The sequence below is a fragment of the Bison bison genome, unplaced genomic scaffold (assembly GCF_000754665.1).
Source record: "Bison bison bison isolate TAMUID 2011002044 unplaced genomic scaffold, Bison_UMD1.0 scf7180017864456, whole genome shotgun sequence".
In the NCBI taxonomy this organism is placed as follows: domain Eukaryota; kingdom Metazoa; phylum Chordata; class Mammalia; order Artiodactyla; family Bovidae; genus Bison; species Bison bison.
In genome coordinates, this window is record NW_011495018.1 from 29,976,473 (window position 1) to 30,001,212 (window position 24,740).

Below are 24,740 nucleotides of genomic sequence, written 5' to 3' on the forward strand. Positions count from 1 at the left end.
CATCTTTGACTGCAAAGAATATAATCAGTCTGATTTCGATGTTGACCATCTGGTGATGTCCATGTGTAGAGTCTTCTCTTGTGTTGTTGGAAGAGGGTGTTTGCTATGACCAGTGCGTTCTCTTGGCAAAACTCTGTTAGCCTTTGCCCTGCTTCATTCCGTACTCCAAGGCCAAATTTGCCTGTTACTCCAGGTGTTTCTTGACTTCCTACTTTTGCATTCCAGTCCCCTACAATGAAAAGTCCCCTTATGGCAGAAAGTGAAGAAGAACGAAAAAGCCTCTTGATGAAAGTGAAAGAGGAGAGTGAAAAAGTTGGCTTAAAGCTCAACATTCAGAAAACTAAGATCATGGCATCTGGTCCCATCATTTCATGGCAAATAGATGGGGAAACAGTGGAAACAGTGTCAGACTTTATTTTTTGGAGCTCCAAAATCACTGCAGATGGTGATTGAAGCCATGAAATTAAAAGACGCTTACTCCTGGGAAGGAAAGTTATGACCAAACTAGATAGCATATTTAAAAGCAGAGACATTCCTTTGCCAACAAAGGTCCGTCTAGTCAAGGCTATGGTTTTTCCAGTGGTCATGTATGGATGTGAGAGTTGGACTGTGAAGAAAGCTGAGTGCCGAAGAATTGATGCTTTTGAACTGCGGTGTTGGAGAAGACTCCAAGGAGATCCAACCAGTCCATTCTAAAGGAGGTCAGTCCTGGGTATTCTTTGGAAGGAATGATGCTAAAGCTGAAACTCCAGTACTTTGGCCACCTCATGCAAAGAGTTGACTCATTGGAAAAGACTCTGATGCTGGGAGGGATTGGGGGCAGGAGGAGAAGGGGACGACAGAGCATGAGATGGCTGGATGGCATCACCGACTCGATGGACGTGAGTCTCAGTGAACTCCGGAAATTAGTGATGGACAGGAAGGCCTGGTGTGCTGTGATCCATGTGGTCGCAAAGAATCGGATATGACTGAGCGACTGAACTGAACTGAACTGAATAATGAGAGATGTTGAGCATCTTTTCATGTGTTTATTAGCCATCTGTATGTCTTCTTTGGAGAAATGCCTCTTTAGGTCTTTTGCCCATTTTTTGATTAGGTTGTTTGTTTTTCTAGTATTGATTTGTATGAGCTGCTTATATATTTTTGAAATTAGTCCTTTGTCAATTGTTTCATTTGCTATTTTTCCCATTCTGAGGGTTGTCTTTTCATCTTGTTTATAGTTTCACCTTGTTTATGTTTATAGTTTATGTTTTTTGCTGTGCAAAAGCTTTTAAGTTTAATTAGGTCCCACTTGTTTATTTTGAAATAGAGAAAATTTTAAAGGGAAGTAAAAGGAAGGAACGAAAGAGAAAAAAGGAACTTGGAATAAGGGAAAGAGGAAGCAAGAAAATGTGTGGAAAGATGTAAAAAGAAAGAAAGAAATGCGACTTAAAATTAAAGAGATTGGAAATAATTTGAGGCTGTGGGTTCAGGTGTGGAATGGTCAGAGGGATGCCCATATGCTAAGCCAAAACAGTGTACTTTGAAAATGATGCCTTCCTCTGCACCTGGTCACTGGTTGCTTATTTCATTGACAAAACTGTTCATTTCTGTTGAACATCTGCTGAATACAGAGCATGTTCTGATGGTAAGTGCACTGGACTGAGAATTGCATGCATGTTGAGTCATGTCCAACTCTTTTTGACTCCACAGACTGTAGCCCACCATGCTCCTTTGCTTCATGGGGTTTTTCCAGAATGAATACTGAACAGGGTTGCCATTTCCTCCTCCAGGGGATCTTCCAACCCAGGGATTGAACCCATGTCTCCTAAGTCCCCTGCATTACTGGAGAATTCTTTACAGCTCAGCCACCAGGGAAGCACCTGGATTGAAAATTAGAAGGCTTTAATTCTAAATTGGGCACTTTATTGAGCAAATAACTTTTTTTCCTGGTATCTCATTTCCCTCTTCTGCAAAATGGGGTAGGAATCTAACTTTCCTAACTCAGTGACTATATATGGCATTATATTTGACAGGATGTTTGTGAAAGTGCCTGAAAACTATAGAGTATTATATATGTGCAAGATATTATCCTTCAGTTAAAAACTGATCTGTTTTGAAGGATTAGGGAAGAACTAAAAGGTGATGTCTGTGCCCTGATTTGTTAGATACTGAAATTGTAAACAAATAAAACCATAACTCTTACACCTTAAAATTACAAACACATGCAAATCTTAAATAGTATGTAACAAATAATAAAATCTCCTCTACATTGGTTTTTATTGTAGTGGAATTTGTTCAGTTAATTTCTACAAACATGTATGAGATATATATACAATAGGCATCTAACCGTGTTTGGGAGTCATGGTTGGTTAGAGGAGGTTTCCTGCAGGAGACAACATCTGAGATGAGCCTTAAAGGATAAATAGCAGTAGCTTGGTGAAAGAAGGTATATATGAAAGAGTATATATACTTTTATATATGCAAGTATAATAGGGAAAGACACATCCATGTAGCAGTTACCATGTTTGAGGAAATGTATTGTGACTGGATTATAGAGTTTCAGAAGGAGAAATGTGACTGGATCGCAAAGGATCTGGCATGTCATAGTAACAGTTTTGGATTTTATCATGATGACAAAGAGAAACCCTAAAAAGGTATAATCAGGAGAATGGCATGTTCAGATTAGCATTTTAGAAATACTGCATTGGTAACATTGTGGATAATGGATTAAAGTGTGGCTGGGATAGAGGCATTCATCAATTATGAGGTTGTTGAGTAATTGTGGCACAGGATAAGGTAGGACATGAACTAAAGCAGAGAGCCTGAACTGTGGCAGTGGGGAGTGCTAGTGAAGAAGAGGAGGATAAAGGCAAGAGAGAGATTTAGGAAGCAGAACTGATAATATTGGGTAATGGATTGTATATGGGTGGAAGGAGATGGGATAGAGAGTCATGGATGCCTGCCAAGTTTCTGACTGGAGCAGTTAGGTGCTCTTAGCACCCAGTTCTAGTGGGTGAGGACCACTCACCATGATAGGAAGTATAGGAAAGATAACAGGCTTAATGGGAAAAGAACATGGGTTCATTTTTGTACATGTTGATGTTAAGGTGTCAGTGGAACATTTAAATAAGATGGAAAATAGTAGATATGTGTGTATGTATATATAAACATACATGCTATGCTAAGTCACTTCAGTCGTGTCCGACTCTGTGCGACCCCATAGACGGCAGCCCACCAGGCTCCCCCGTCCCTGGGATTCTCCAGGCAAGAACATTGGAGTGGGTTGCCATTTCCTTCTCCAATGCATGAAAGTGAAAAGTGAAAGTGAAGTCGCTCAGTCGTGTTCGACTCCTAGCAACCCCATGGTTGCTACCAGCCTACCTACCTAGGCAGCCTACCAGGCTTCTCCATCCATGGGATTTTCCAAGCAAGAGTACTGGAATGGGGTGCCGTTGCCTTCTCTGTATAAACATACATACATATACATATATACATGTGTATTGTGTGTACATATATATGAATGTATTGAACATGGATTTAGTGGAGAAGTCCAGACTAGATATTTAGCTGGTTTGAGAGTAATTAGCCATAGGAATAAAGTGATCGTCTTGTATAAATATATTGAATAAGATAACCAAGGATGGATCTAGAGAATATCAACATTCAAGAAATGGCTAGAAGCAGAAGAGCGTACAAAAAGATTGAGGAATGACTTGAATGTGTAGCAGGAATGATACGATGGGAATAGGACAGAGAGTTTCAAGAAGAAAGTGATCAGGGTGAAATGCTAGAGATGTGGGTAATAAAAATGATAATGAAAATATCCATCGGACTTGGTAGTTTGGACATGATTGGTGATCTTGGTAAAATAATGGCCTTTTGGGAACAGAACTAGATTGTAGTGGGCTGAGGACGGAGTGGGATAGGAGGAAATGGAGAAGTTAGTCTAAATCAGCAGTTCTCAAAAGTATAGCTCATGAACCCCTGAGGATCTGCAAAGGATCCTTTTAAGAGGAGTCAGTGAAGTCAAAACTGTTTTCACAATACTAGAATGTTATCTGCCTCTTAACTATGTTGATATTTTCACTGATGCTGCAAAAACATTGGTGGGTAAACAGCTTGCACCCTGCTTAGCATGAATGAAGGCACTAGCACCAAAGTATGCTAGTAGTCACTGATTTTCACCAATGTGGGTTCATAGTTTAAAAAAAAAGCCAGTTTCATTTAAAAGTATCCTTGATAAGGCAATAAAAATTCTAAAGAAATTTCAACCCTTGGGTATATGTCTTTTTAATATTCTCTGTGACAAAATGGAAAGTACTCATAAAGTGCTTCTGTTACATGCTGAGGTGTGAAAGTGAAAGTCACTCAATCGTATCTGTTTGTGACCCCATGGACTATACAGTCCATGGAATTCTCCAGGCCAGAATACCGGAGTGGGTAGCCTTTCCCTTCCCCAGGGGATCTTCCCAACCCAGGGATCAAACACAGGTCTCGCGCACTGCAGGCGGATTCTTCACCAGCTGAGCCACAAGGGAAGCCCAAGATTACTGGAGTGGGTAGCCTATCCCTTCTCCAGGGGATCTTCCTGACCCAGGAATCGAATTGGGGTCTCCTGCAAGCGGATTCTTTACCAACTGAGCTATGAGGGAAGCCCTGCTGAGGTATGATGGCTGTCCTAAGGAAAACCACATCAGCAATTGTTGACATTGCTTGTGGACCAGCCTGTTTAACCAAACACCATTTTTACTTGGAACAATGATCATCAGATAAACTGTGATTCTTCAGATTTGGGTATGTGGCAGATATTTTCTAAAAATTAATGGAGCATGACCTGTCACTTGAAGGATAAAAAAAAACAATATTAGTTGTCAATGATAAAATTCCATGTTTCAAGCAAAAAATTAGAATGTAGGAAAACGTCTATCCATCATCCAAAATTTGTCAGCTTCTCAATACTTAAATACTTTTATGATAAGATTGGTAGTGTTATTAAAAAGATTTGCAAAAATGTAAAATAATGCCAATACTCTCACTAAATTTTTTGAGGAAAATACAGTTATTTTGGATTAAAATGTTTTAATAATGAATTTATGTTATTTTTAATGAATAAATAAATATCTTTATATTTCTCAGTTTAATTCCTAAAAAACCCTGGGGTTCTTAAGGATTTTTGAGTGTAGATGTCCTGAGACCAGTAAGTTTGAAACCTGGTTATCTAGGCTATTCTTTCCTGAAGCTTGGCTGTTAAGGAACAAAAAGAGATGAGCAGCTCAGAGAGATTGAAGAATGAAGGGAAGTCAATTTTCAGAAGAAAGACTTAAGCTTGTTTGTGCACTTGGGGCCAAAAGCCTGTGGAGAGGGAAGTCTCTGAACAACTTTGAGGGGCTGACTCCAGAGAATAGTGGGGAGGGGTTGGGCGTGTTGCTCCTGATCTTAGAGAGGGAGATGTGTGTGGATATAGACACTTCTCTGGGTATAGGGAGTGAAAGGTATGAATCTTACTGCTTTATAGCCTCCTATCCCAAAGTAAGATGTTGGGTTAACTGTAATAGAAGAGATGTGACATAGATTTAGGGAGTATGCTAAACGAGTATGCTTTTGGTGTGTTCAGTGATAGATGTTGCTGGTCCAGGATATTTATTCAGAATCCAGAGCAGAAGTGAAAACCTGTGAATTAGTTAGGACAGCAGAAAGAATGAAAGTATAATTGTTTTGATGGTAATGTTTAGTATCTTGGATACAGAAAACTGATAGAGCAAGTGGTTAGACTGATCTAGGGTTAGGATGTTGCTGACAATAAAGGGACAGAAAAGTTGAAAATAATGACCAAAAAAATGATAGAAGCTAGAGTAAAATACTGAAATTTAAGATTTCAAATAGAGCAAGGATAACTTTTTTCCTTTAATCAGTATTCATTACCCTCCATCTCCTGACCAATGAATCAGATATTGTAGATGAAGATATATGGGAAAAGGCAATAGCAACCCACTCCTGTACTGTTGCCCGGAAAATCCCATGGATGGAGGAGCCTGGTGGGCTGCAGTCCATGGGGTCGCTAAGAGTCAGGCACGACTGAGCGACTTCACTTTCACTTTCCACTTTCATGCATTGGAGAAGGAAATGGCAACCCACTCCAGTGTTCTTGCCTGGAGAATCCCAGAGATGCGGGAGCCTGGTAGGCTGCAGTCCATGGGGTTGCACAGAGTCGGACATGACTGAAGCAACTTAGCGGCAGCAGCAGCAGATGAAGATATATAAAATTCCATCCATTGACTCAGTCAAATTAACTTTCCACAGTCATTGATAAAATTTGTTTGGGTTATTCTTACAAAATCTTTGCAGTAGTCACAGGTATCAGTGTATCACAGGGCCTAGAAATAAATTTGCTATCCAAAGTTATCCAAAGAACTGATGGTCACCTCAACTGACAAGTTGTGACAAGAAGTTTTGTCTGTTGTTGGGTTATATAATCATACTTGAGGTATATGGTCTTTGGTGCCTTTTCCAGTTCAGAGTTGACTTGAGATTCTTGTTCACCTGCAAATGATGAAAACCACCTTTCCCCATGCTTTATGTTGGAGTAGGTTAAAGTTCTGAGGTCTTTGACCATCTAAAAGAGCTATATGCCTTATAGTTATATGGCAAAGCTGTTGGGCTTGATCTGTGGGATTTATTAACAAGTGCTGTTTGGAGAGAAGCCTTTTGGGAGTCTCTGTCTTTGGTTGTTTTTGAGGGAGAGAGAGAGAAAAAGGTGCTGGGACTAAAGCTGAGTACTTGGGAAGGTCTTCACAGTTCTAACACAGGACACAACTTTTCAAAAATCTCTTTTGATATTCCTTTCATAGTAAAATGTGGGTAGCATCAGTAGCCATTTCTTGGGACTCCTGTGAGTATTAAATGAGAAAACTGTAAGTAGATAATAGCATATAATAATAATAATATTTTTGCATTCAAGATTAATTATTGTCTGGGGAAATGCCAGCATGATCCATGACCAAACTTCAAATTTTTTAAAACTTAAATACCATTTTTTGAAACATAACAGTTAATACTAGTTTTGGGTTTGCTTTATTTAAAAAGGTGGCATCTCCTATAATGGTAGAACTCACTGTGACCACCATCCCACCACCATCCCATTTGAGGATCTTTGTCAGCTGCCAGTTTACTTTGAGATGTCACACTGCCCTCAAACTGAACTTTCAAGATGTCTGCAGGTCCTTTTATGCATCAGATTTGGCTTAAGTTGACCAGCTTTTTTCAGTGTTTTCATGGGTATAAACAGACGGATAAACATGAAATTTCAAGCAACCTAGCTGGAACTCCTGAGTCAGTTAAAGTTTGATGAACTATCGTACTGCTTCTAAATAAATTATGTTAGTCATCTAAGAAAAATTAATCTCATGTCCAGAAAGCTGCATATATGTCTGGGGCTTGAATTAGCCAAGATAATTCTTCTTAAAACAGAGAAGATACAATGTCTTTGAATACACAGTGATAAATCTGTGTATACATTGTTGTTGTTCAGTCTCTAAGTCCTGTCCAACTCTTTGTGACCCCACAGAGTACCTCACACCAGGCTTCCCTGTCTTTCACTATCTCCCAGAGTTTGCTCAAACTCACGTCCATTGAGTCAGTGATGCCATCCAACCATCTCATCCTCTGTCGCCCCCTTTTCCTGCTGCCTTCAGTCTTTCCCAGCATCAGGGTCTTTTCTAATGAGTCAGTTCTTCACGTCAGATGACCAAAGTATTGGAGCTCCAACATTAGTCCTTCCAATGAATATTCAGGGTTGATTTCCTTTAGAATTGCCTGGTTTCATCTCCTTGCTGTCCAAAGGATTCTCAAGAGTCTTCTCTAGCACCACAATTCAAAAGCATCAATTCTTCAGCGCTCAGCCTTCTTTATGGTCTAACTCTCACATCCATACATGACTCCTGGAAAAACTATAGCTTTGACTATAATGGACCTTTGTTGGCAAAAGTGATGTCTCTGATTTTTAATACTCTGTCTAGGTTTGTCATAGCTTTTCTTCCAAGGAGCAAGCATCTTTTAATTTCGTGGGTACAGTCACCATCCACAGTGATTTTTGGAGCCCATGAAAATAAAATCTGTCACTGTTTCCATTGTTTTCCCATCTGTTTGCCATGAAGTGATGGTACTGGATGCCATGATCTTAGTTTTTTGAATGTTGAGTTTTAAGTCAGCTTTTTCACTTTCCTCTTTTACCCTCATCCTCTCTAATTCTTTAATTCCTCTTTGCTTTGTCATTAGAGTGGCATCATCTGCATATCTGAGATTGTTGATATTTCTCCTGGCAATCTTGATCCCAGCTTATGAGTCATCCATCCTGGCATTTCGCATGATGTACTCTCCATATAATTTAAATAAGCAGGGTGACAATATATAGCTGTGACTCCTTTCCCAATTTGGAACCAGTCCATTGTTCCATGTCCGGTTCTAACTGTTGCTTCTTGGCCTGGAGACAGGTAATGGTCTGATATTCCCATTTCTTGAAGAATTTTCCACGGTTGTGATCCACACAGTCAAAGGCTTTAGCATAGTCAACGAAGCAGATTTTTTTGGGGAATTGCTTTTTCTGTGAATGAGTGGATGTTGCCATTTGATCTCTGGTTCTCTCTGCCGTTTCTAAATTCAACTTTTACATCTGGAAGTTCTCAGTTCATGTACTATTAAAGCCTAGCTTGAAGGATTTTGAGTATTACCTTGCCAACATGTGAAATGAGCACAATTATACATTAGTTTGAAGCATTGCCTTTCTTTGGGATTGGAATGAAAACTGACCTATTCCAGTTCTGCAGCCACTGCTGAGCTTTCCAAATTTGCTAGCATATTGATGCAGCACTTTAGCAGCAGCATCTTTTAGGATTTTAAATAGCTCAGCTGGAATTCCATCACCTCCACTAGCCTTGTTGGTAATGCTTCCTAAGGCCATTTGACTTCACACTCCAGGATGTTCTAGGTGAGTGACCACATATCGTGGTTTTCTGGGTCATGAAGACCTTTTTTGTGTAGCATTCTGTGTATTCTTGCCACCTGGGGCTTCCCTGATGACTCAGATGGTAAAGAATCTGCCTGTAATGCAGGACATCTGGGTTTGATCCCTTGATTGGTAAGATCCCCTGGGGAAGGGAATGGCTACCCACTCCAGTTTTCTTGCCTGGAAAATCCATGGACAGAGGAACCTGGCAGACTGCGGTCCATGGGGTTGCAGAGTCAGACAGGACTGAGCAACTAACACTTTGACTTTCATGTATGCATTATATACACACACAGACAGACTTTGTTTTTAGTTATATGATTATTATAGATATATAATCTTAAAACTTTTTATACTAATTTAGTTTTGAAATTAAATGGAGATGTTAATTATTTAAAACTAGTTTCAGATTTTCAGGAATTTTCTGTTTAGGGCTGGTTTGTTTCATGCAGAAGAGAGGTTATACCTACTGACTGAGTTCTTTTATAGATCACTCCTACAGCGACAGCACGGAGATGGTGAAGATCATTGTGCATACTGTGCAGAGTCAGGACCGGGTTCTCAAGGAGCTGTTTGGTCATCTGAGGTAGAAATATTGTTTTATTTCCTACTAAAAAGCCAGGGAACTTGAGCCAGGTTCCTTTTAAAACGTAATACCCCTTTCTGGTTAAATATACTAGACCCAGGAAAAGTACTGGCAGTACGCTGCAGAACTTAGCCATAGCTGCATGCATTTAGTGTCCTCTCTGTGTGCACTGCTTTGCAGATCAGTCACTAAATCTGTGCTGATTGTGACTCATTCCCCCAGCTGGGTTTGGGAGTATGGGGTACAGTCTTGGGGGATATGTAAGTGTCTGACACAGATTTTACCTCTCCAGCAAGTTGTTGGGCTGTAAGCAGAAGATTATTGATCTACTGCCCAAGGTGGAAATGGCCCTCAGTAACATCAAAGAAGCTGACAGTACTGTCATGTTTATGCAGGGGAAGAGGCAGAAAGAAATATGGCATCTCCTTAAAATTGCCTGTGTAAGTAATTTTTAATATGAATTATTTAATATGACACTAATTTGTTGATATTCCCTACAAAAGGGTTTTTTATCAGCATGATTTCTGTCCTCTTGAAGACATATGTATTTTATGTTGGGTTGATGTTCATGTTCTTTGCTTGGTGTCTCACTAGGGATTCAGATATAGGACTTCATGATCATCCTTCATTCTCTCTCTCCTTTCTAGTCTCCTGTTTTTATACTCCTCCCAACCCTAGACCACTGTGGTCACCCAGCCCAACTTGGGGATAGATGTGCCTGGCTGATTTGAAAAACCAGCCCTTTGTTCAACTGGAACAAAGTAGAATGGAAGGATGGATACATCTGATTTTAGTCAATGAAGAAAGAGGTCCAGGACAGGATAATTAGTAGGGTGTGTAACAGTGGAGATAGTTTTGTACAGAAATACTCTGGTTGTACATAAAAGTAGTGATAGAAATGTGTCTTAGGAATATGAATGCATGAAGGTGCTTGCCTGTAATTTTATTTTTTTCCTTCAGACTCAGAGTTCTGCTCGGTCCCTTGTAGGATCCAGTCTAGAAGGTGTAACCCCTCAGCTGCCCCCAACTTCAGCAGAACGTGAACATCCTCTGTCATGCGTGGTAACTCCTCAAGATGGGTGGGTTCACTTTGTTACAATAGATAGTTGTGTGTTCAAGAGTAGTGGTGGGAATGAGACAGTAGAGTGAAGTGGTTAAGACATAGTCTTCACTGCCTTATAGACCAGGATTGAATCCTGATTGTCCCTTTGTAATAACCCTACACAATTAACTTGACTGTTTCAATGTTCACATTTCCTCACCTGTAAAATGGGAAGTGCTATGAAAATTCAGCTAGACAGTATATATAAAATGCTTGGGAAGTGAATCTTCAGCAAATATTACTTCTTATTAGCTCAATCCAAGTTCTAAGTTCTTTTTCTATTATTGACTTACTAAACCTTGTGCTAAGTCACTTCAGTCGTGTCTGACTCTGTGTGACCCCAGAGACGGCAGCCCACCAGGTTCCCCCGTCCCTGGGATTCTCCAGGCAAGAACACTGGAGTGGGTTGCCATTTCCTTCTCCAATGCATGAAAGTGAAAAGTGAAAGTGAAGTCGCTCAGTTGTGTCTGACTCTGTGCGACCCCATAGATGGCAGCCCACCAGGCTCCTCTGTCCATGGGATTCTCCAGGCAAAAGTACTGGAGTGGGGTGCCATTGCCTTCTCCGATTAAACCTTGTAGCCATACTTTATTCCTAAATTTATCATTTATCTCTAAGAATTTATGCTATCTTTTTGCAGTTGTCATTTTAGGGCCTTTGATCACCCCTATAATGGAATTAAGTTTAATGTACTCATTTTATAACTTAGTATTCTTAAAATCAGACTTTTTTCAGTGCCTTAAATCGTTTTTGGAAACAACTCAAGTTTGAAGTCCTATATTTTCTTTTAATTCCTACTCTTCTGCTAAAAGCTGAATGACTATCCATTTCTGTTATTTTTCTCAGCATGAGATGTGCCGTATCCAGAGCCAGTGGCTCTTTGCTAGCTTGTGTATTGTCGCTTTTCTTACAACTCATGGAGACCTCTACAGTACCAGCATTTCCTGGAAGCTCTGCCCATAATTAGTTTTGCAGAGGTGCAGCCGTGTAACATCACTGCTCAGGAGGTCAGCAGCTGCACATTCTGTACTCTGCTTTTATGAGAGAAAAGCACATGGCAGGAAGGCAAGCTGATACCAGGTATTTTATCTTCTTAAAGAAAGCAAGTTCTAGGGTATATTTTAGGGTCATTATACATTTGGCCCAAGGTAATACATCCAGGGCCAATTAGGAAATATTTCATTAATCAGAATTGATACAAATAAAGTTTAATATCTTTTTGCTTTCATTAGAGATACTTGGGTTTATTAGAGAATGCAAATGGTTGCAAATATTACGTCTATACAAGTGATTTTCAGTGTGAAGTTATGATGGTTTGCAAAAATATATTTACCAGGAATTTTAAAATACATTTTCCAAAAGGAAAACTGGTTTCAGTAATAATATACCTGTGGTACTTAACCACCAAGGATTGGGGACTGTTGACCTCAATTTTTCTATCTGTTGGATAAGCTGAATGAGAATTTAGTTCTAAGCTAACAGTGACCATCTTCCATGGCCTGGAATTGGTTCTACTAGGGTAGGGACTGAGGGTTAGTAAAAGGTAAGGATGGAGGACATATGGAAGAGGAAAGTACAGAAGATAGAAATCAGATTCAGGATTGTCTTCAAATTTCCAAGGATACTTCTTGGTTCTTGGCAGCTCCCCTGTCACAGTTTTCTTCTGCTGTCATCAGGAATCAGCTTGCTTTTCCTTTTCATTGCTGTCATCTATATTTTCCACAGTTTTTTTCACCTTCCCTAATCTTTGCAGAAAAGATAGTTTATCTTTTCTATCTCTTCCCCTACATTTGTGTCTCAAAAGTAAGCATGCTACTGTTTTTACTACTGGCAAGGAAAAGGAAATGTTCCAGAAACAAAAAAAGATCTTTCATCTGGCTGTGCCACAGGATCTCTTTTTCCCCGAGTGAGCATTTTCAGGGGGGGAAAGTTGTATATAAGTGCCACTTATATTTCAGAGGAAAATCAGATTGGTGTTATAGTGGACTCCTTATCATTAGAGCTGGGCAGAGGCAGCAGCCTGGAGTAACAAACAGGACTCTGCCTCTGGGTGGGAGGGATGAGCAAACTGAAGACAACAGGAATCAGCTGCATTGGGTTGCTGGGTTGTGGTGGTGTAGGAAGAGCAGTATCATCCTGACCCTGAAGATCAGAAAGTAGAGGAAATTTATATGCCCTTTTGCTTTCATTCCACAGGGAGACTTTAGCACAAATGATAGAAGAAAATTTGAACTGTCTTGGCCATTTAAGCACTATTATTCATGAAGCAAATGAAAAACAGGGCAACAATATGATGGTAAGTTTTATATGAATATGAATGTGTTTTAAGTGTGTTGGGTGCAAAGGGTTTAACTTTCCATGCTGGACTTATCTGGTGTTTGGCATTCCGTTGGGGAATAGAACTCAGAGGAAAGAGCATTTGAGGAATGCTTAACCTCAACTCCCCATCTTCTCTTACTCATGGATATACTAGGATTATGCCATCAGTAATCTTTAATAGCATTTTTGGTCAAGTTAAATGATTGGTGAGCTTTCTTTGCAGTGTGACCACTGAAATCAAATGGTCTGTACTTTTTTGCTTCTGCAGTCAGTTTTCTCCAGTAAGATGGGGCATAATTTGTACTGTATTTCAAATATCGTAACTGTTGTGTGCAAAATGAATAATGTTAATATGGTTATTAACAGAAGTGTTTTTATGAAGATTTGATTGCTATGAATTATTGATTTGTTAAAACTTGGAGAAACTACAATAAAATATTTACTGAATTAACTTTTACTATATTTAGTCTTGATATTAATTCTTTGTTATTTCCTCTTTCATTATTTGCTTCAAATATCTGAAAACTCTTTGAAATTTTTTTTTTGTTGTCAGTAGAAATTAAGGTAAACTAAACTCTTTAATTGTAACTTATTTGTACTTTCGGTTTTTCAACTTTTGATTATAAAATCTCCAAATAAACAGAAAACTTGCAAAAATGAACACCCACATACCTATTGCTTAGAGTCTACATCTAATGGTAACTTTTTCATGCCTGGTTTTAGAGTCTTGATTGGAGTTGGTTAACAGAATGACTTGCCACTTAGAGACTCTCCTGAAACCTATGAAGTTGTTGCTGTACATGTTGGACATTTGTTTTTCTCCTATGAAACCATTCTTCAAATACCAGTCAATGGAAGAAATGACTATGATCAGAAGCTCCACATGATTTTACAGCATAATAGTTTGACTGTGGGTAATTTTAACTTCTGAACAGATAGAATTTTATGAGTCAGTGGACTTAAATCCATTTGTCTTCAAACCTGGTAAAACATTAATTATTTAACTGATTCTTTCAACATTTAACTTTTGGGCATAAGGCCAAAATAATGTATACAGAGAAGAAAATCTCAACATGTATTCTAAGTAAAAAAGTGTTTGCCTGTGTTTCTGTGGAAGACACTGCTTGTGTTGTACTTGTGTTGCACTTAACAGTGCTCTTCCCAGCATCATAAAAGAGTTTAATCCCATTTTCCATTTTCCTGCACATTTGATTGTATCCCTTTCCTAGGAAAGGGACTGTGCATTTGTGCCTTTAATACCAGTTGATTCTTCCAAATCTTGTTAAGTGTGCTCTGTGTATATGTATTTAAGATGTACATTTAATAATATCAAAGAGAAGATGACTGTTAATTTATAATGTATTTGAAAGCTTATCTGTGTTTTCATTTGTAAAAATGGGTCTTTTAAGGAATCTTTCATGTCTTGTGATACAAATTTATAAAGATCTGCATTCCTTATCTGTAATTCCAAAATCAAAAACTCTTTGAAAACAAGATTTTTCATAAGATTGATGACAAAATTCATCTGCTTGCACATCCAACAAGAACTGACATTGAGTCTACTTATCCCATTTAGTGTGAATATTCTTTTGCTGCAGAAATATTACTGTATTTGATTGTTGGGGGGAAGGGTGCTGCCACAGACCCTGCCTGAGGTTTATGTAGTTTGGTATATGCACTGAATAACCTTTCTAAAATCTGAAAATTTCATAATGCTGAAGCATCTGGCCCCAAGGGTTTCAAGACTAGATTGGGTGCCTTCAAGATGGTATGGCCGCAGACTGGGTTTCAGATAAAGGATTGTGGATCTATCGTCTGATAAATAATTTAGAAGGTATTACTTGTTTTAAAAATGTGAAGTGCTTTTGTATTCTAGACAGTTTTTCACTTTGTGTATTAAACAATTTTTAAATTACTTTTTGAATCTGTATTCATTAAAATCAGATTGTAGCAGAATAATTGAATATGCTTTGAGAAAATGTGAAGGTTCCATGAAGCAGAGTTGGAGCACAGAGTAACAAAACAGGCTTTTAGTGTACTTAGGAATGAAACAGACTTACGGTAAAGGCAGTATTAGGTAGCTTCTTTAATATAGTCTTTTCTCCTGACATGGCCTGTCATCACTATTTGTTTCTAAAAACTATGCTTATACCATGTCCTAAAACTGCTGTCTTAGTTACGCCATCCCCATTTTTGCTAATAGTGTCATTTTCCTAGTCATCTCAGTTTGAGACCTTGGGATTGTCTTCACCTAACTTTTTAGTCAACTGCTACTACTGTTTCTCTGAATATGGACATTCTGACTACCAGCCATTAAAACTGGCTGTCTTTCTCTTGCTGCTTCCAGTTCTAGAAGGTTTTAATCAGTAAACATTCATTGGGTGCCTGTTGCTTGGAAGATATTGAGCAAAATGGGAAGATCAAAAAAATTAACACAGGCAGTACAATAAGTGTTTATTTGGAATGAAGTTATTGTTAAAGGCTTTTTGAAATGAGCATTTTCTAAATATCATTATAATAACTGATAAAAGACCTGGTATAGGGTGGGACTATTTTTATGGTTTGTGGCTGATAAGACCTTAGGAGAGCCTGATCTGTGTGATACAGGTAAGTGGTATGAGTCAGAACAGCCTATTACAGTGAGATCACCTCAGATATGCTTTTGATACATGAGTTGACCACTCTATTTGTTATTTGGTGGTAAGTTTTCAGAGTTGAATTTCAATTCTGGATTATATCTACTTCATTCAAGCAATACTATGAAAAACTAAAATAATTCATCCAGAAAACAGAAGCAGACAAGTTATTTTTCATTCGTTTTGCATTTTGTAGGTCAAAATAGCTAAGCTCTGCAAGTAACATTTATCTAGTACAGACAAGGTCCCATACATTCTTAGGTGTAAAAGTCAAAGGGATGATCCAGGTAAGTGCATTTATTGAAGGGAAAAGGTACAGTTGTCTGGGAGGGCTTGCTTTAATGAAGATTTGAATTGATTCTATTACCTCTTTCCATTTCCACCAGTTACAACTATTGAAACTTTGGGCCTGCAGTTTACTAACCACTTGGCTTCCCTGCCTCCTGTCTCCACTCGGAGCCATTCTGTAGACTCACTGACCCAGAAGCACTGCTTTCTCATACTACCCAAGAGGTTACAGAGCTCCTCAACTTTAGTCTATTTGTGGTCCCACTGCTAGTCTTTCAAAGCTTACATGACTAATGCCCAACCTCTTCTAATATGCTGCCCTTATTTCCCTTATATTCATCTATCTCACTCCTATCTTTACTCTTTCACTAAAAGCAGAGACATCACTTTGCTGACAAAGGTCCATGTAGTCAAAGCTATGGTTTTTTCAGTAGTCTTTTACCGATGTGAGAGTTGGACCATAAAGATGAGCATCAGAGAACTGATGCTCTCAATTACGGTACTAGAGGACACTCTTGAGAGTCCCTTCGACAACAAGGAGAGCAAACCAATCCAGTCCTAAAGGAAATCAACCCTGAATACTTATTGGAAGGACTGATGCTGAAGGTGAAGCTCCAATACTTTGGCCACCTGATGTGAAGAGTTGGCTCATTGGAAAAGACCTGATGCTGGGAAAGATTGAGGGTAGGAGAAGGGGACGACGGAGGATGAGATGGTTGGATAGTATCACTGACTTAATAAGAGTTTGAGCAAGCTCTGGGAGATAGTGAAGGACAGGGAAGTCTGGCATCCTGCAGTCCATGGGGTCGCAGAGTCAGACACTACTTAGTGACTAAATAACAATGAATAACTTAAAAGGGCAGAAAAGTATTTAGTGAAAAGAAAGTTTGTCTTTATTCTCTAGCCATCCAATTTCCCCTCCTTGCAGAAAAGCACATTTGAGCCTTTCAAAATCAGGGCCTAGCCTAATAGGAGTGGGCCTAGCCGACTCCTTTCCATCACAGAGGCTTCAAGGAAGTTCAAATGCTCACTGTTCGTAGTCTTGAAGGACCCTCCCAACACACACCCACGTTTGCATGCTTATTAGTTCATTCCGTCTTACTGCTTGGATGGCCTTCATAAAGCCCTCACTGGATCAGCATTCTAGCACGTTAATAGATGTCTTTGCACAAGGACAAACTGACCACTCCCTTGTCTCAGATGGCTTCTTTCCTCTGCCCCTTTGCTTACTCCCAATACCCCATTTCTTTTTTTTTCCAGGGCAGGTAACCAACAGCACGCAGACAAGACCCTATGCAGCTTCGAGCGAAATCGCTCGGCGGGCGGCTTGGAGAATTTTGTCCCATTCGCTCCCCCGTCTCTAGCCGCAGGGCGCGGCGTCGGCGTGCGTGTCCGCGCAGCCGCATTGCCCCGCGGGTGGGCGGGGCCGGCTGTTGGCGGCGGTTGGCCCGGCCTTGGTGGCGGCTCCACGTGCGGGCGGGGACGATGCGTCACTGATTAGTGAGGCCCGGCCGAGGGGTCGGTCTCCGTCCGGAGTCTGCGGCTGGCTTCCTTCTCAGTTAGTGCCTTCCGCTGGGCGGGCAGGAGCGGTCGTCGGGAGGGGGTTGTCAGGCCGAGCCGTGTCGACTCACGGGCCAGCTCTGGCGGAGGGGGTTGGCGAGGAGGAAAAAGGGGCATAGGACTCCTCAGCTCGGCCTGCGGGACGGCGCCAGGTCGCGAGAGGGAAGGTGGAAACCGGAGGTAGTGGGCCTGTCACTCAAGGGGCTGGGGCTGCGTTCCATCCGCATCCAGGAGGAATTAAGATGAATATGACTCAAGCCCGAGTTCTGGTGGCTGGAGTGGTGGGTCTGGTGGTGGTCCTCCTTTACGCCTCCATCCACAAGATCGAGGAAGGACACCTGGCCGTGTACTACAGGTGAGCGGCACGTGCAGTCAGCTCAGGTTCTAGAGCAGTTAGAGGCAGACTTTTATTCGAGTCTAGGAAATTGTTCTCAGGGAACTTTTTCTAGTCCTAGAAAGTGGTTTTCGTCGCATCCCTAGGAGGTTTGGGGGCTGTGGCAGGCTTTTGTAGACAGATGGACAGTTTCAGTGCTATTCAGAGATTAAAACTCCCTACAGTTGTTCCTAATAGTAAACCCACTTATTTGTAGGGAAAAAATGAAGGGTGGAAGGCAGTGGTCACTCCACCTGTAGCTGAGGAGGTGGATAAATCATTGTTAAATTGCATACAGCTTTACTGACTTTTCGTTTGCAGCTGTAGATGCTATTTAGAAACTTGAGTCCTGTTTGTGGTGGTTTCTTAGCTTTTTGTTGTTTTCTTTAAAAGGTTCTGGCGTCTGGCTTGGGCTTGTAAGGCCATGAAGACCATGACAGTTGTTAAATTCCTGGACCTTGGGAGACTAGCACAGGATTGTGACAGACACATTCTCCCAACCTTTCCCTTTCTTTTCACGTGGAAAGGAATGGTGTGAAGTGTGTTAGTTGCTCTCTAGCTAAGACGAATAGCTGTTCCTTCAACGTAGTTACCACCAGTTTTTTTTATATAGACAGATGACACTTTGGAGAAATTTGAAATGGTGTATTTGAAAGAGCTTCAACTTTTTCTGGCTTCTGCCCATCCTCCCCTAAAACTGATATTTCCACTTTTAGATCCACCTTGAGTCTTAGAAATAGTCTTCGCAAGTGGGGGTGGGAGTCTAGCATTTTAAAAATGACAGATTAGTCTGTATTTCCATCCATCTAGTTCAGCATATAACTTTCTTTCAATGAATTTGAAATTTAAAAAAATTTTGGAACAATGGAAAAAAGTGAAAGAAGGACAAAGAACATTTCAAGGTGTGGGTTTCAAAGAGTTAGGGATGGACCTAAAACAATTAATCTTTTCTTAGTTATTTGTTATGAATTCTTTGCAAATCTGTTTATATTTTCTTTTTTTTTTAATTTATTATTTAACTTTACAATATTGTATTGGTTTTGCCTTATATCAAAATGAATCTGCCACAGGTATACATGTGTTCCCCATCCTGAACCCTCCTCCCTCCGCATACCATCCCTCTGGGTCGTCCCAGTACACCAGCTCCAAGCATCCAGTATCCTGCATTGAACCTGGACTGGCGACTCGTTTCATACATGATATTATACATGTTTCAATGCCATTCTCCAAAATCATCCCACCCTCTCCCACAGAGTCCAAAAGACTGTTCTATACATCAGTGTCTCTTTTGCTGTCTTGTATACAGGGTTATTATTACCATCTTTCCAAATTCCATATATATTGTTTATATTTTCAAGATAGAAAGCTAAGTTCTATGTATATACTATTCACTATATAAAACAGGATTTCATTTTTATGGTTGCCTCCAAATTGCCTCCTTTTTATAACTTCCAGGGTATGGTGTCATGTTTCTTACATTTCAGAATTTGGTGATCATGTCTATGCTTATAACATTGATTTATAGTTATATCTTTTTATTCTTCATCTTTCTATGCTAATTTTTTGTTGTTGATTTTATAGAGGCTTTATGGCCCCAGTATTTTTTTAAAAAAATTTTGAAGTATAGTTAATTTGCAGTGTTGTGTTTTAAGTGTTCAGCAAAGTGATTGTTATATATGTTTATATATTTTTCAGATTCTTTTTATGTTATAGATTATTACAGATACTGAGTATAGTTCCTTGTACTATACAGTAGGTCCTTGTTTACCTATTTTATATATAGTGTTGTGTATATGTTAATTGCCCCCAATATTTTAATTGCTTTCTAGGTAGATTAAAAGAATTGTGAGCATCAGAAATTTTCTCCTTACTTGGAAGTTTGCTGTTATCTTTTTTTTTTTTCCCAGCCCGGTGATTAAATGTATGTTTTGATCTGGCTTGTGTTATGTACAATTAAAGTACATCAACTGAGAGCCAGCTGAATTTTTTTTCCACAAGTATTTCTCAAAAGGTTAAAAACCAAAGAGAGACTGTCTTTATACCTGAGAGTATGCTGGAGACCTGGAGGTGTGGTTGGTAGAGCTTATGAAACAAGGTGTAATGTTAACAGTTTAATTTTATCTTTTCACTTTTGTAGGTGTGATAGATACTGTAGGGACCAGCAATTGTTCATCACGAGTAACTCATACTAGTGAGGCTTTAGTAGATCAATAGCATGAGTAAGAGTGAACGTAAGAGTGAATGTTTATTACAGCATTTTAGATTTGGAAAGAGAATTTCTCTTTTTATAATCTTGTCAAATTGAAACATCTTTTTGCAGGGGAGGAGCTTTGCTAACTAGCCCCAGTGGACCGGGCTATCATATCATGTTGCCTTTCATTACTACCTTCAGATCCGTGCAGGTGAGTGATTCCTAGGGAAGCCCTGACACTGAAAGACAAGTGTGACAGGAACAGTTACCACATTCATGGGTGGAGATAGATTTCCTTATTGCTTAAGCAAATGATAGTATGCTACCAACGTAGGAGCTAAAGTTCAGAGTACAGTTGTCACAGCGTAAGTTATGACTTTGAACGACATCACTCTCTTGAAGTATGAGCTAGGCAGCTTTTAAGGACTGACTTCTCCCATCTATATAGTGGAATACAGCAGGTTTTCTGTTGCTGCTATCAGAGTAAAAGCAAGATTTTGAAACACAACTAGAGACATGAACCAGTGATTACTTGGTTTAGAATGGTGTTTGGTTTCCATAGAGGCAATCTCCTGGGCTACTGTTAACATGGAGGATCTCAATTTTTATACACAGTTTCTCTGCCTCATATTTTTGCCTGGGACATTAAGCACAATTTTATGTGGAACCATACTGAATGTTCTGGAGAAGGCAGTGGCAACCCACTCCAGTACTATTGCCTGGAAAATCCCATGGGCGGAGGAGCCTGGTGGGCTGCAGTCCATGGGGTCGCTAAGAATCGGACACGACTGAGCGACTTCACTTTCACTTTTCACTTTCATGCATTGGAGAAGGAAATGGCAACCCACTCCAGTGTTCTTGCTGGAGAATCCCAGGGACAGGGGAGCCTGGTGGGCTGCTGTCTATGGGGTCGCACAGAGTCGGACATGACCAAAGCGACTTAGCAGCAGCAGCAGTATACTAAATGTTCTAGTTTGACAACATCCCAGAATATCTGAAATAAGCATCTGGTTCTTGAGAATACTGTCTTAGCTGTAGGAGACACTTAGTAAATATCTTTTGACATGACAAGATGACAAAGCAGGATTAGATTGTTACTACTTTTGCAAGCACTGTGTGATTATAAATCTTTGGATTCAGAAGTTTGTCTATCTGCTACTGAATTTTCAGGACTCAGGGAAATTTAATGTGTTTAGTCTTGTAATTTAAAGTCTAGGCTTTCTGCTAAATGAGATTTTCATTATGAATACTTAAATCCTCCAGATTTCCTTCCAATTTCCTTTTGGATGGCTTGGGATAAGAATCGTGTCTATTGAAATGAAATATAGTGTTCTCCTAGTCAGACCTGATTTCCATACTGTTTTCCCATATTTTATTCACTCTTGCCTTGGCTGATGCCATCTCACCATCTCTCTATTCCTTATTTCCTATCTAAATCTTGCCAGCCTTTTTAGAGCTCATCACAAATTCTACTCTTGTTCCATAGCTCTTTAAGACTATATTGTAAATTTTGGCCCTTGGTCTTATTTCCTTTAGTAATGTTGTCTTGTTATTAGTCTCTTAAGTTTTTGTGTGAATTTTTTTCCAGAAAGTCTCATAACTTCTTGAAGGCAGGGGTTGTAACACAATTTGTATTTCTGGCCTTTCTACTTTTGGTGAAAGTTGTTAAATTGAAGTGATTTCTCAGGAAGCTGTCTAATGTAGTGAGCATGGGGCCAGAAACCTGGAGAAGTTCTGACCCTGGCTCCTCCACCAATTGGTTACATGACTTTGCAGAAATTACCTAACCATTCTAGACTCCAGTTAGTTCTCTGAATCAAGAGGTTTTAACTGCATGAACCTACCAACAGCTTAAAGCTCAACATTCGAAAAACTAAGATCATAGCATCTGGTCCCATCACTTCATGGCAAATAGAAGGGGAAAAAAGTGGAAGCGTGACAGATTTTATTTTCTTGGGCTCCAGAATCACTGTGGATAGTGACTGCAGCCATGAAGTTAAAAGACGTTTGCTGTTTGAAAGGACAGCTGACAAACCTAGACAGTATGCTAAAAAGCAAAGCCCTCATTTGGCCAACAAAGCTTTATGTAGTCAAAGCTGTGGTTTTTCAGTTAATCATGTATGGATGTGAGAATTGGACCATATGGAAGGCTGAGTGCCTGAAGAATTGATGCTTTCGAATTATGGTGCTGGGGAAGACTCTTGAGAGTTCCTTGGACTGGAAGGAGAGATCAAACCAATCAATCCTAAAAGAAATCAACCCTGAATATTCGTTGGAAGGACTGATGCTGCAACTTCGACATGGGCCACGTGATGCGAAGAGACAACTCATTTGAAAAGACTCTGATGCTAGGAAAGATTGAAGGCCACACAAGAAGAGGGCAACAGGATGAGATGGTTAAATAGCATTACTGACTCAATTTGAGCAAACTCCAGGAGATAGTAAAGGACAGGGAAGCCTGGCGTGCTGCAGTCCATGGAGTCGCAAAGAGTCAGATATGACTTAGCGATTGAACAACAATAGCCACAGCCAACAGCTTAAATGTTCTATGGTGATGTTGTCAATGGCGTCATCAGATGCTTAGAGATCAGGGGCTTTTTTTTAGATTTTGTTCAGTGCCAGACATGTCTGTCTCTGCCTTCTTGGAGATGAGTATGTAGAGTCATACTGATGACTCTTTTATATAAAAGAGATAAATACAGGATGTGTGTATATATTTACATACAAATATTTTATATATACACACATTCACATATAGAGTGATAAACTATCATAAGAAATGAAAATGAAATTTGTAAAAAGATTTTTGTGACCTAATGTACTTTGTATCTACAAAATATTAAATGTTGGAGTCAGTTTGACTAAATGGAAATGGTCTTTATATGTGAAACAGCAATGTTCTAGGAAAGAATTATATTAATAAAACCCTCTTAAGAAGTTGTCTTCATAGGAATGAGATGCAGAAACTTATTTTTAGGAGTTTTTGGAACACATTAGAGGACATAGCTTATATAAACAAATGGCTTAACAGATTTGGCATTTGATAGGAATATTTAAGAAGCATCTTGGGGAAATGTGATATCCCCATATATGATGTAAGAAAAAAAAATGTTTAGAAAAATATGAAGACTTTTAGCCTTTAAAATATATATAACACAACCAAAGACTTTTAAAATATTTATACTGGGAAAATGATTTTTGAGATAATATAAAAGAAGTAAAAAAGTACATGAAAATAGGATGTTAAATTGAAGATTTAACCTTTGAACTCTTTGCTGGTTCTTGGTTTGAAAATTGAAGTCTATCCTTTAGATTTAGATAGAAATGTATATGTAAAGTTGATATGGAAGTTGAATTTGGTTAATGTTTTGAAGGGAATAAACTGAGCTCACCTTTCTTATCAACTTCCCTCTCTACTCAGAACCTGTCACTAATGTTTATTATCAACCTTTTAACCCCCAAATTCATAGTCTATTCTTCTCTCTCCTGGAATTTTATATGCAACTAGTTATCAAACTCCTCTGTTAAGTCTCCTGGGTTGACAGCTTTCAGTTTCCATGGCCTTTTCTATGTTAATCTAAATAAATTACTACTTAAGCTTCCCAGCTGGTGGTCTTGCCTGCGGATGTGGTAGATAATGAGTACCATATCACACATAAGCAAAGGAATGAAGAAAAAGTCATATTTTTGAAAGGTTCATTTTGTGGCTGTTTATAGGATGGATTAGGGAGAGCACAACCTCCCCCCCTCCCCTCCAGCCAATATTCAAGGCCCTCTCCCTAACATCATCGTGTTCTCTTCTCAGAGCCTCACCTCATCTATATTGCCCTTCCTACTCCAGGCAAGCCAACTGCATCCTGAAACCTATACACACAGTTTGTGTGACTGGTTATTTAACTCTGCCAGTTAATACCTAATTTGTATCTGTTATGGATTGCTTCGTAATGATTTTCTCTCCTGTGTTGGATTGTGAGCTCTTTGGGAACAGGGGCCATGCTTCCTTTCTCCTTTGTATTCTGTCAAGTACTCTGTTGCTGTGGGCCTAATACAGTGCATTGTGTCCAGGATACACTCATTATGTGCTCACCTGCTGGATGCCTTCCAGTGCAATAGAGAGTCATTCCGGATCCAAATCAAGTTATGACAGGGGTAGAGTAATTAAGTACCATATTGTTGGTTCACTAGGAGGAAGCACTGCTGATGGTGGCAGTTCTATTAAAAAGGAAATTGAATAAACCATCTGAGCGATCTCTAGGACCTGACCTAAAATACTGCCTACAGCTTCAAAGGAAGAGGTTGCTGTTGAGTTCAAAGGCCTACTTGTATGCATATAATAGTAATCTTTTACCTTCATTGTAAACATTAATATTAGCAGTGGAATCAGAGTTCAAAAAACAAGTCCTAGCAGTAGTATCCTCGTGGGTATTCCATGTAGTTTGCAATCCCAGGCCAACCCCAGGCAAATAAAGGACTCTGAGTGAGAGATTGAACATTGAAACTTTTCCTGGTGCGTCTTGACTCAAACATTAACTATAAAATATTTTGTCTCTAGTCTTTTATGTGTGTTCGGATACAAAAATCTATGACAAGCCTAGGCAGCGTGTTAGAAAGCAGAGACATCACTTTGCCAGCAAAGATCCATATAGTCAAAGTTACAGTTTTTCTAGTCACACATGGATGTGAGAGATGGACCATAAAGAAG

At 39.5% G+C, this 24,740-nt stretch overlaps 2 protein-coding genes across 4 annotated transcripts in view; both read left to right on the plus strand.

Annotated features, from left to right (window-relative positions):
• CHUK (conserved helix-loop-helix ubiquitous kinase) overlaps window positions 1–14,906 on the plus strand; it is a 43,330-nt gene extending 28,424 nt beyond the window's left edge. Inside the window, exons 17-21 of one of the 2 annotated variants that reach the window (XM_010859531.1) lie at window positions 9,473–9,569; window positions 9,862–10,009; window positions 10,530–10,631; window positions 12,868–12,967; window positions 13,714–14,906. In XM_010859531.1, the coding sequence (XP_010857833.1) occupies window positions 9,473–9,569; window positions 9,862–10,009; window positions 10,530–10,631; window positions 12,868–12,936 (416 nt within the window). In that variant the 3' untranslated portion in view covers window positions 12,937–12,967; window positions 13,714–14,906. Of the gene's footprint in view, window positions 1–9,472; window positions 9,570–9,861; window positions 10,010–10,529; window positions 10,649–12,867; window positions 12,968–13,713 lie in introns of both variants that reach the window. The other variant, XM_010859530.1, reaches the window with a different exon arrangement.
• A 2,430-nt stretch (window positions 14,907–17,336) lies between these two features.
• The window catches only part of ERLIN1 (ER lipid raft associated 1), a 41,996-nt gene continuing 34,592 nt past the window's right edge, over window positions 17,337–24,740 (plus strand). For both annotated transcript variants that reach the window (XM_010859533.1, XM_010859534.1), the window contains exons 1-2: window positions 17,337–17,829; window positions 20,168–20,249. In XM_010859533.1, the coding sequence (XP_010857835.1) occupies window positions 17,717–17,829; window positions 20,168–20,249 (195 nt within the window). In that variant the 5' untranslated portion in view covers window positions 17,337–17,716. The remainder of the gene's footprint in view (window positions 17,830–20,167; window positions 20,250–24,740) is intronic.